A 13083-nucleotide genomic window follows, 5' to 3' on the forward strand; every position below is an offset into this window, starting at 1 on the left:
TAGAATAGGTCTCAGAATACATTGAATCTAACTTTTTCATTTTGCAGATGAGGAAATAGGACCAGAGAGTTAGTGATATGCCCAATATCTAAGGTGGAATTTGAACTCAGATATTTGTGACTCCAAGTACAGAGCTCTATCCTCTACATCAAATTGCCCTTAAATGTGGCTGAAGTATATGGATTTTTAAAAATTATTATATAAATATTTTATTTGTTTTCCAATTACAAACAATAGTAGTTTCTACCAATCATTTTTTCCCCTAGGTTTTGAGTTTTACATTTTTTTGTCCCTCCGTCCCTTCCTCTTCCCCCAACAGAAGGTAATTGACATAGTCTTTACATTTGCATCTAAGATATGCATTGATCAAAATTGAATGTGTTATGAGAGAAGAATCAAATCCAAAAGGAAGAAAGAAAAAATTAGAGATAGCAAAATTACATAATTCATTAGACAACTTTTAAAAATAGTATGTAGAATTTTAAAAAATAATTTCCATTTGATGAATGCAGAAAGTGTGAGAGAAGCTCTTTCTCCATTCCCTTGCTCTTTGATGTTTTAACTTTGCAGCTTTATATTGGTGTGATTTCAGTTAGAGGAGAAATCTCTTGAGTAACAATTATCGTTTTTCGCCTTTTAGTGCTTTGCATCTCAAACAGTAGATCTATCTTTTTACTTTTCTCTGTAACATGTAGTATGAGGAATATTTTACTGTTAGTGTGTTTCTTTATTGTTTTTTTGAATTTTATAATTTTTCCCCCAATCCTGCTTCCCTCCCCCATCCCCACAGAAGGCAGTCTGATAGTCTTTACATTGTTTCCATGCTATACATTGATCAAAATTGAATGTGTTGAGAGAGAAATCATATCTTTAAGGAAAAAATAAAGTATAAGAGATAGCAAAATTACATAATAAGTTATCTTGTTAGTGTGTTTCTTTTTCCTAATAGTTATCAATTTCCTTTTGACAATGGAAAATATACAAATGATTACTGAGGCAGAAATTAATTTGAATATCATAATATCATTCTTGGCCTGATATAATATATATATGTATAGTTTTACATTTAATTAACAATCTCTTATTTAAAACTAATGAAAAAAGATAGATAACTCCTTTGAAAATCTTTTGCTGAAAATCCAAGGAGAAAATATCATGAAGTTTTGCTTAGATTTCAGCATAACTTTTATCCATGTTTTAACTGGAAAATAATATTCACATGAGACACTTTAACATAAGTCCTTATTTCAATCTCACTTTTATTTTGATTACTGTTGAGATAGTTTTAAAAATTGATATAAAAATGAAGCTCCAAAATTAATTTTCTCTTTAAAACCATTCCTGGCAGCAGGTTGAAAAAAATAAATTGAAGTCTATATTCTGGGTATAGAACTGCACATAACAGTAGCAAGTCACTGGAGCCGACAGGTTTCAAATTACTGTAACTTGTTATATAAGATGCCCAAAATGGTTTGATGTGGTATTCTTTCCAGTCATGCTTGTGAAAGTATGTGTCAGGACAATAGACAGTCCAATGAAATTTTAACAATTTATCCTTTGATAATTGTTTACATTTCTACCAAGACTGCAAACTGATACAATTCTCAGAGGCATATTTTTATTTTATTTCATTTTTATATCTACTGACTCTTTATTTTTTCCCAATTGATATTTTCTTTTTTCAGCTACGTGTTATGAAAGTTTTTCAACATTCATCCACATGCAAATGCATATTTTTAAGTTACATAATTTCCTTCCATCCCTCCCTTCCCACGCCCTTCCTCTCAGCAGTGAACCTTCTGGTTAATATTGCACATATACATTTGTGTTTAACAAGTTTACAAATTATATTTTCTATATGATGAATTAGGACAAAGGGAAAAGAAAGAAAACCATGAGATAGGAAAAAAAAAATATGAAAGAAATTTTTAAAAAGTGAATATAGTGTTCATTCAGATTCCGTAGGTCTTTTTGTTTTGCTTTGTCTTGTTTTTCCTTCTCCTGGATATGAATAGTATTGTCCATACCCAATCTAACAGGGTTGTCCTGGTTCTCTGAATTGCTGAGAGGAGCTGCATACAGCAAGGTTGATCAACTTACAATATTGTTGTTAATGTGTACAAGGTTCTCTTAGTTCTTCTCCCTTCACTCAGCACCAGTTAATGTAATTAGCTCCATGCTTCTGCAGCATCCCAACCATTCATGGTTTCTTATAGAACAATAGTACTTCATTATATTCTTATCTCATAACTTGTTTATCCATTCCCTAATTTATGGGCATCCCCTCAGTTTCCAATTCTTGAGGCATATTTTTAAAAGTCCAGGAACATAAGTACTGCTCTGAGAAATCTTATAAATTATTGGGCTTGATTTTATTAGAAAGACCAGTATTAACTATTTAGTCCTTTAATGTGTCTCTTTAAAGAAGCAAGAAATCCAATTCAAGACTAGGTTTAATTAAATGTAAACCTTTGAATATTGCAGTTAATGGAAAACTTGTGGCATCAACTGATGAAATTTAGGAATTTGGCTCATATTTTTTGCTTGACATGTGCACACACTGGAAGGAAAAAACCTTGCATCTTAATACCAAAAGTAAGAAATAAAACATGCCTACAAGTACTTTCAATTTAGGAATATTTGAGTACTTTCAGAATTTGATAATTATTCTTTCAGAGTTTTGATAATTGTTATTCTAGATGCTGTTGGTGTAGCTTTAGACAAACCACTTAATCCTACTTGGCTTTATTTGCCTTATTTTTAAAATGGTAATGGTGGACATAAAGGATTACTTCAATAAATATAGAAAGAAAAACAAATGAAATAATATCCTATTTCAAAAAATGAATGGTAGTTCAATTTCACACCAGGCCTCATGAACATGAACCCATGCTTCATGGGTCCATAACCCAAGTGTTTGATTTATATATAATTCTCTCTCCAGTTCATTTTACAGTTGAGGCAAAGCAGGCAAAGTTAAGTGATTTGTTGAGGCTCAGCTAGTAAGTGTCTGAGGTCAGATTTGAACTCAGAAAGATAAGTCTTCCTGATTCTAGATCTGACACTATCCACTACTTGTCACCCAGCTCACCTCCATGATGTCCTTAGTACATTTTATGTTAATTAGTGGACTTAGTGGGTAGAGAGAGCCAGTCTCAAAGTTTGGGAGGTGGACTTTCAAACTCTACATCTTACATATTTCCCATGTTTGTGGCCATGGAAAAATTATATAACCGCTCCTATCAGTTGACTACTATCTAAGATTATGGAACAGTTGCTAATCCTCTTTGGTAGCTAGAGGTTCCTCACTCAGGAGTTCCCTATACCACTGAAATCATAGGACGAAACTCACCACTTCTCTCCACCCCTCCAGTTCCCACTAAACCTCCATATTACCCTTTGATTTTCATAACCTAGGCAGGAAGTACAAGTATGATTAACCCCTTTCAGATGGATCCTAGGATCATAGATTTAAAGATCCTAGGATCATAGATTTAAAGCTTGAAGGGATTTTAGAGGCATCTAGCCAGTCCTGTCATTTTACAGATAAGGGAATAGACTCCAAGTAGGGTTAAATGACCCGACCAAGGTTATATCTTAACTCCAACATAAGAGACAGAGCCAACATCTGGAGCCAGGTTTTTGACACCAAATCCATTGCTTTTATCTCTGTCCACTGCTACTTCTAGATGGAAGAACAGGCTCAGAACATGCCTGCATTCATAGTCATCAAAAGGAGAACCCAATAACTTGGGCTTTTCTGACTTCAAGGTTAATAAAATTTTTGCTACAGTATGCTATCTTTGGCAAAAAAGATAGTTGATACAAGGATTCATGACAGGAGTGTAAAAAAAAGCTAACTTTGGTTATAATTTACCTTTGATTCATTATAGCTTTATTTGAAATGATCAGTGCAATTCTCTATTTCTCATGATATTACATATAACCTATGAATAAACTGACTCAGGTGTAGTTTGATAGTCGACAATTATCCTCAGAATCAATACTGGCAATAATTTTTCCCTTAGCAAACAAAAGATATGATGATTGAAAAGACTTGTGATTCTTCCTACTTTTCTATCAATAATCTCACTTGATTCAAATGAAATGCTTGTATATTGGAAGTATGGTTGTCCCCTGACTTTAGGAAGATTTGGAGTGGCATCATGAAGCTTTATTTAGTGTAATCCAATATAGTAATAAAACTGGATTTTAAACTTCATCTGGAAGCTGTATTTTCCTATGAATGAAGAATGAAAATAATGGAACAGGGTGATGTATCTTTCATCACACTGAACATTCATTTAGGAAAAATAGAAAGTGCCATGACCAAGATAATGAAATTTGGTTTGGTTAATTTAATGCCATTAGTGCTTGCACATGTCAATCAACTTAAATCATAAGAGATTCAAGAAGGAGTTTGTTGATGATACTTTGAAACTCTCTTTATAGAAACTTTTAAACTTTTTATTTCATTCCTCAAAATACCATTCACATATGAAAAAGCAAATTGCAATATCTTTCTCTAGGATGATAATTATTTTTTAAAACATGTTTATGAAACTTGTACTCTAATTTCCATGAAGTTGTTTATGATATTTAGTTTATACACCTCAAGTAGTGTGAGGTATCCATGGAAACTGTTTGGTCTATATTCAGTGCAATGTGCAATGGTTTGCCTTCCCACACAGGTCAGGACACAACTATTCCCAGAAACCAACTCAATTTATTGTGCTTTGAAAATCAGGCAGTTTTAAGAAGGAACTGGTTCCTATTAGACACATACAATATCATACTTAATTAGCAGTTTGGGCCTCTCTATATTTTACTAACAGATGTAACATTCAAAACATTTGCCATCATAATACGTGTTTCCCATACTCACAAAATAAGTGCAAGAATTGTGTATCAAAAGTAATCGTTTAGCAGAAAAAAATTCAGATGAAGTGACATGCCTTCAGAGTTGAACTTCCATAAGACATTCAAAGATTTAAAAAAATTTTAAATGGTAATTTTCACTATCCATGCTTCCTAAAAGAGATAAAAAAATGTTTTCTAGGTTACTTTTTCCATTTTTGTTGATTCTTCTTATATATTGATTCCTATGTCATCTCCATTAGTATGGCCTTTCTTCCCCTGCCAACCCCCCAAATTTGGCTGTTATTCTATTTTTTTAGAGGCAATTGGGATTTAATGACTTGCTTGTGTAGTTAGTAAGTTTTTGAGGTTGAATTTGAACTCAGTGCTCTGTCTACTGTGCCAATTAACTGTGCTTCTGGCTCGTATTCTAAAACATGTAGCATGAGATTTTTAGGGCATTGTTGAATTGTGTAATTTTGTGGAATCTTTAAGGCAATAAAAAGTTTTGAACATAGGGGCAAAAGAATGTGTAGTTTGATAGTTTGAGCACCAAAGGACTTTTCTAAATTTTTTTTTAAAAATTGCTTCTGATTACCTTTAATATCAAAAGAATGACAATTTATCATGGCTAATTAGTTCATCTGTACATCAGTGCTGAAGATCTAGAAAGAGTGACTCTTGGCTCCATTCTATAAAACATTATGAAGAATGAATGAATAAAGCATTTATTAAATGCTTACTGTGGACAAAGCACCATAACAAGCCTTGGGAATACAAATAAAAGATTTAGATAATACTTGCTTTCAGGGATTTTACTTGTAGCAACAAATGCTTTTCAAATGAATACCTTTTGTGGACAGTCATTGACCATATCACAAAATAAAAAACAATCCTTGCATAAAATTTACATATTTGAAGGAAAATTTATTGGGAAGAAATTTTAGGGTCTCTGATTGGTTTATATTTCAAGTAAGAAAGACTGTAACTTGCTGAGGAACCCCAGGGGATTTCCAGTTTTGCTGGCATTCTACCAGACATATATATGGGGACTCTAGCTTCAGGCCTGCTGCTGATCCCCATCACTTTAAACATTAATAAATGTGTTAACCTGAAGCTGAATCTTTGGTTTTCCTTGTAAATAGAAAATAGTCTCCCATACTTATATAGGTTAAGAGTTTCTTATTATTATTTTTTTTTTATTTAAGGGGCAGTAGGGTTAAGTGACTTGCCCAAGATCACACAGCTAGGCAATTATTAAGGCCGGATTTGAACTCAGGTCCTCTTGACTCCAGGGCTGGTGCTCTATCCACTGTGCTACCTAGTTGTCCCAGGTTATGAGTTTCTTATCAAATTTCTTCTTCCAAGATCTATATCATATAGTAATCATGGGGTTAGAGTTCAAACTTAAAATTTAATTTCATAGTTGTCCTTGGACAACTTATATCTTGTAAAAAATATTCTTTTCTACACTTAGGCCCCATGATAGAAGAAAGGTTATTTTCTTGTTGTTTTGTCTTCATTTTCTTCTGTTCATTTCTGTTTTAAATTTTATTTTAAAAATTATTTAATTCATTTTTTATTACTAGTTTTGTTGTAATAGTAAACATAATTGTCCCTCCCCCCCACAAAGATAGAAAAACCTCAAGAAAATAGAGAGAAAATATACTTCAGTCTGTGTTCAGATATCATCAGCTCTGTCTCTGGGATGAATTGTTTTCTTTATCATAAGTCCATCAGAGAAGTTACGTCAATATTTTTTCCCCACAGTTGCTATTGCTAATGTATTTCCCTCCATTCTATTTCTCCCCACCCCCATTTATTCTGTTCTCTCTCTCCTTTCACCCTGTGTCTTCTCAAAAGTATGTTGTATCTGACTGCTCTGTCCCATGATCTTCCCTCTCCTTTATCGTCTATACCCTCTTCCCCTCCTCCTTTCCCAATTTTCCCATCCCTTTCCTTTCCTTTTTTTCCTCTAGGGTAAGACAGATTTCTATACCCTATTGAATGTTTGTTATTTCCTCTCTGAGTCACTTCTGATGAGAATGAAAGTTTACTCACCCCCCCATCCCCCCTTCTACTCCATTGCAAAAGCTTTTTTCTTGCTTCTTTTACATGAGATATCTTAGTCCATTCTACCTTTCCTTTCCTTTTCTCCCAGTACATTCAGAAGTAATTTTTTTATATATGACCACTTTGTCAATGAAATTATACCTCTTTTCAGACAATGAGTCAGGATCTATCATAAGAATTTAGTTACTGATGAACATGAATCTATGGGGGAATATTTAATAAAAAACAGAAAATAAAGGTCTAGAGATGGATCTATTGAGAGCTAGCTGTTCTCCTGTGTGTGGGAGTACTGTAAACTTTTATCACCTGGTATCCTCTGACACCAGAGTGTTGCTTTACTGGTTGATTGGAGAGTGCCACAGGAGTGAGGGTGGACAAGGGAGTGGGGAGGATATTTAGGCACTTGTATTCTAGAAAATAAACGGAGAACTTGGAGAACTTTTCATCCTTGTCTCCCGCCTCTTCAGTGATCACTTGGGTTAGGGATAAGCTAGCCAGCAGGAACTTAACATTCTCCCTCTCACACACTGATAACATGACCCAGATTAAGTCACTTAATTTTTTTAGTACCTCAGGCAAGTGTAAAGCTTTAAGTTATAGAACAGTTGAATTGGAAAGGAAGTCTTCTGATGTGGAATTCCTTATACCACTGAAATCATCTTTCTGGACCAAATATATAGATAGAATTTTCTAATTATTTCTTTTGAAATTTTTAGTTTGGTCAGCCAAGTTTTTAACATTAAAATTATTTTTAGGGGCGGCTAGGTGGTGCAGTGGATAGAGCACCGGCCCTGGAATCAGGAGTACCTGAGTTCAATTCTGGCCTCTTAATAATTACCTGGCTGTGTGGCCTTGGGCAAGCCACTTAACCCCATTGCCTTGCAAAAAAAAAGCCTAAAAAAATTATTTTTGACTATACTTCAGCCTTCATTTTCAATCAATTGCCAAGCCTTGTTGAATCTATTTCTATAGTGTTTCTTACATCTTATTCTTCTCTCCAGTCACCATGGCCCACCGCTCCAAATTAGACTCTCATTCCCTCTCTCTTGGACTATTGCAATAGCCTCCTGATTTGTCTCCTTGCTTCCAATTTCTCTCTTCTTTAATCAATCCTTCACACTGCCAACAAATGGATATCATATTACTAACTTACCATATTACTTCCCTTTTCAAAATGCCTCAGTGATTACTCTATTAAATTACTTAAAAATCCTTCAGCGTCTGATTTAGACATATTCTTTTAGAATTATTTTGCATAATTTATTTCTCCTAATACAATCTATGATTCAACTAGTGGTCTACTTGTTTCTTGTAGATGACATGCTTACTTCTATGCCTTTGTATAGACTGTCCTCTATTCCTTGATTGTTCCCAGAATCATAGACTGAGATTTGGAAGGTGCCTTTTGTCCAGTTCAATCCACCTCATTTTAATGATAAGGAAACTATGTGGCATAGAGATAAAATAACTTACCCAAGGTCATTTGACTAATTAAACTGAGTTGCAATTTGAATTCAGTCCTTCATGATTTAAAGTCCAGTGCCTATTATATCCTCTAACTACTAACCCTCTCCCTCTTAGAATCCCTAACTCCATTGGAGCAAAACTCAGCCTAAGTGATATCTCTTTTAAGAAGCAATTTTGGGGTCGGCTAGGTGGCTCAGTGGATAAAACACCGGCCCTGGAGTCAGGAGTACCTGGTTTCAAATCTGGTCTCAGACACTTAATAATTAGCTGTGTGGCCTTGGGCAAGCCACTTAACCCCATTGCCTTGCAAAAACCTAAAAAAAAGCAATCTTGATTCTTTCAGTTGTTAGTGCTTCCCTATTGCTTAAAATTATTTTTATTTGTCAGCAAACCTGTATTAGCAGAATATATATTTCTTGAGGAGTAGGAATTATTTCATTTTGCCATTATTTCCTTAGCATATAGTATAATGTGGCTATGGTAAACCTTTAATGGAATTAATCTTATTTAATAACATTTATGTGGATTTAAATTCTATATGGCCTGCTTTTCCCCACTTATATATGGTTATGATATACTTAGTAAGTAGCAAATTATTATTAATACAACAAAAAAGTATTTTGATCTTTTAAATTGTGCTTTGTCAGACAAATAATCAACTCTATACTTTATGTTTGTTGTAATATAATCTTCTATAAATGAAATTAACAGTGAAATTTGTGTTTACTTGACTCTGAATATATGTTTTAATTTTTGGAAAGATCAATGCTTTGACCTTTCAGACTAGTTTCTTTTAAGAAAACTCAAAAATCTGTTTTTACTTCCTTTTGTCCTCCCTCTTTATGTCCTTGGAAGAATTTTTTTTTTTTTAGGGTTTTGCAAGGCAATGGGGTTAAGTGGTTTGCTCAAGGCCACACAGCTAGGTAATTATTAAGTGTCTGAGGCCAGATTTGAACTCAGGTACTCCTGACTCCAGGGCTGGTGCTTTATCTACTGTTCCACCTAGCCCCCCACCCCCACCCCCCCCCCCCCCCGGAAGAATTTTTAAGGCAAAGTCTAATGGTACTCGTTGGTCACAGTAATTTTGCTATGCATCATTGTTTCTTCAAAATCCATTCTGGTTGTGATAAGCATTAGGCAGCTGTGAACCATTTACTTCCCACTCTACTAAATTAATAAGTAATAGAGGTAGAAACCTTAAAATGTCAAGCAATTGGTATTGTTTCTTTAGTGATGATGACTGAAAAAAGATGCCAGTTAATATGACCAGGATGGTATTATATCACTTGGGACCATTTGAAGAATGTTATTTGTGATTAGTTTGTTGGCATTGCCTCTTAAATGTTTTTTTTCTTTCTCTTTTGTTTTACAAAGGATTTACGTTTACTTTAAAATTGTTTTTCAAATAACAAAAATTTTTGAAAAGGAATCTTTTCATTCCACTACCTCCCCTCAAACTGATCAAATGTTAAAAAATTCCTCAATGCAAATCTAAATAAGTTTAGCAAAACAAATGCCCACATTAAAGTCCAGTGCCCTATTATACCATCTAACTACTAACCCTCTTCTTCTTAGAATCCCTAACCTCATTCTATCTGAAAATGAGGATTTTTTTTCCCTGAATTTTGAGTTTATCCCTCTTCAAGGAGTTGAATATGTTTCATTGTTGTGTTTTTGAATTTGTGGATAAACTTTGTATTGACAGAGTTTTAAAGTCTTTCAAAATTATTTTTTATAATGTTATGATCATTGTAAAAATTGTTCTCCTAGTTCTCAATTTACTTTGCATCAGTTTTAAGGGTCTTACCAGTTTTTTCTGATATTGCTCATTTCATAATTTCTTATGTTGCAAAGGTATTCCATTTCACGATTTTATTACAATTTTGTTTAGCTGATTCTAAGACTTTCTACAAATATTTTTGTTTATAGAGATCCTTTTTTTCTTTCTTTGATTTCCTTGGGGTATAAAATTAGTAGTGGTAATGCTGAGTCAAAGAGTGTGGAGATTCTTGGCATAGTTCCAGAGTTTTATGGTTGTCAGAATGGCTAGATCAACTCATAACCTTTTTTATGAAAGGTATATATTACCATCACTTTTTTTTTTAGGATTTTGCAAGGCAAATGGGGTTAAGTGGCTTGCCCAAGGCCACACAGCTAGGTAATTATTAAGTGTCTGAGACCAGATTTGGACTCAGGTACTCCTGACTCCAGGGCCAGTACTTTATCCACTACGCCACCTAGCTGCCCCTGCCACCTAGCTGCCCCCACTTTTCTTTTTGATCATGATGATGAAGAAGATGACTATGATGATAATGATAAATGTCTTCATTATCAATGAGGAAAGATTTACACTGAAGTAAAGTGATTTTGTGTAAATGTGTGCCTAGATCAAAAGTTCACTCCCTACTAGAGAGAACTCACACCACAAAGTTCTCCCCTCTTTTACCTTCTTGAAGTTACATCTGTCTTTATATCACTAGCTCCAGACTGCCAGTGATCTAGGGGAATGGAGGTGAAATATCATTTCAACGAAAAAGAAAGAGTATCCTATACAGATCTAGAGTCCTTATCACTGGTAAAAGGGAAATTTGCCATTTCCCAGTCTTATTTCCAAGACTCTGATATTTGACTTTTATGGTCATATAATTTATTAAAACATACTTAAAAAGTCAAATGTTACCCATTACTCTATTCCTTTTCTATCTGAAGAAGTACGAAAGATCAGGAGAAGGAATTAATTGCATGTTAGGAATTCTTTAGGACTGACTTTGCATGTAATAGAGAAAGAATGGGAAAATGCTGATTGTGGGGATCTGACTCTGCTATAATCTCACCAGCTAATAAGATTACACACAGCAACTGCTGGTTTATTTCAGTTCTGTCCTTGCTTCTCATCTTTGTTCTATCTGACCACCCTTGGATCTGCTCACCATCTTAATTCTCTCTTTGCTGAAGCTTCCACAGTGTGACTTTCTGGTATCCTACCTCTTTCTTTACTGTGCTCAGCCTCAGGCAATGGAATCAGACTCCTTCTTGGGCATAACATCATCAAAAAGAATAGAAAGAAAGGACTGTCATACGTCTCATAATCAACCAGTTGAAGAGTTTTTTACTGGGTATACATGGAACAGTGAAAATAATACTAGATTTAAAGTTATAGGAAGTCAGGTTGGATATTAACTCTTCTGCTTACTATCTATGTGATCTTGCCTCTGTAAAATGGGTGTTTATTTAGATGGCCTCAAAAGTCTCTTCCAGCTTTAAATCTATGATTCTGTGCTTCTGTTGCCTAATACAGCACTATTAACTAGGCTTACTACTACACAATTCTTATTGCACTAATAACTTTCAATTTTCCTTTACAGATGCTACCATCTCTAAGAGCTATCACTATGGCCAGTGCTCATTTCTTGTACTACATCTTATATTGACAGAGAACATGATGTTTTAAATCTCATATTATTTAACTTTTTTCAGAATCAATAATATGAACTTTAAATAATATAAACTTTATCTTGGGGAGAATAGAATAATTTTCTGATTTATAGAAAAGCAGCTGTAGAATTTGTATTCATAGAACCTGCTACATAAAATTAATATACCTAGACCTTCTCTCCTCTTCTTTCTCCTCCTTGCCTCACTCTTCCCTCCTTTCTTCTCCTCATATGCACCTATTTGTCTATCTAAATTGTTATATATTTACATGTGTACAAATAACACATTTGCATGTCACACACACATAAGATTACTTTATAATGTATAATTTTAAAAGGAACTGTCTAGGGTACTGAGGGCTTAAGTGACTTGCCCATACAGTAAATAAATTTCAGAAATAAAACTGAAAATCAGATTTTTCTTTCTCCTATTGTTTAAAGAATTAATATGCTTACATTTCTTACTTTTATTATTTAAAAGAAATCAATAAATATAATATCTTTCTGTCTCTTTTTTAGGGGAACACCTTAAGGAAAATACTGTTAAATCGTTATTTTAAAGGTGATTATGGGACTGGTGTGAATGGACACCTGTCAGGGACCTACAGCAAAACTGGGCAAGGTAAAATAAAAAAAAAATTAGAACTAAGAGATAATTCAAGAATTTCTTAAATTTCTCCTTTCAGAAACTTTGAGGTGTATCTTAATGTTATTGCTATTCTAGAATATTATCATTGATTATTTTTATCAAAGCAAATACCACAAGGAATATATACAGAGTGTCAACAACCAAAAAAAATCCTGTTGAATTGTGTATTAATTAAGTAATCAGAACTGCTCATACAGATTGATGAATTTTTATTACTTTTAGTATTTTTTAGAAATGCAATATTATGATTAGTTTTAAGGAAGTTAAATTTTACTTCTCTAATTATTCTACATGTAACAGTTTGAATGATCAGGGATTAAATATGATTTTAACTCAAATACTTTATGCCCTTGAGCAATGAAGGAGCTTAATTCTCCATGCCAAAATTTCTTAATCTGTAAAATGAAAACTACCAGTTTCATTATTATTCAGAAGGATTTTTATGATGAATAATTTTTCTCTGTGAAACTACTTTTAGTTATTGGATTTAGGTCATGAATATAAAGTTTTATTTTTGAAATTTGATTTTAGCCTGATTTTCTATTTTCTAAATGTTAAAAATTCATAGTTTTTTTAAAAAGATTTTGGAGAGTTACAATTACT

The 13083-nt window shown here is 33.6% G+C and overlaps 1 protein-coding gene across 1 annotated transcript in view; it reads left to right on the forward strand.

The window, feature by feature from the left end:
- Nucleotides 1-13083, forward strand: part of ITPR2 (inositol 1,4,5-trisphosphate receptor type 2) — a 482746-nt gene that overhangs the window by 288439 nt on the left and 181224 nt on the right. Inside the window, exon 38 of the mRNA XM_074195308.1 lies at nucleotides 12351-12453. Coding sequence (XP_074051409.1) covers nucleotides 12351-12453 — 103 coding nt within the window. The remainder of the gene's footprint in view (nucleotides 1-12350; nucleotides 12454-13083) is intronic.

The sequence above is a fragment of the Macrotis lagotis genome, chromosome 7 (genome assembly GCF_037893015.1).
Source record: "Macrotis lagotis isolate mMagLag1 chromosome 7, bilby.v1.9.chrom.fasta, whole genome shotgun sequence".
In the NCBI taxonomy this organism is placed as follows: Eukaryota; Metazoa; Chordata; class Mammalia; order Peramelemorphia; family Peramelidae; genus Macrotis; species Macrotis lagotis.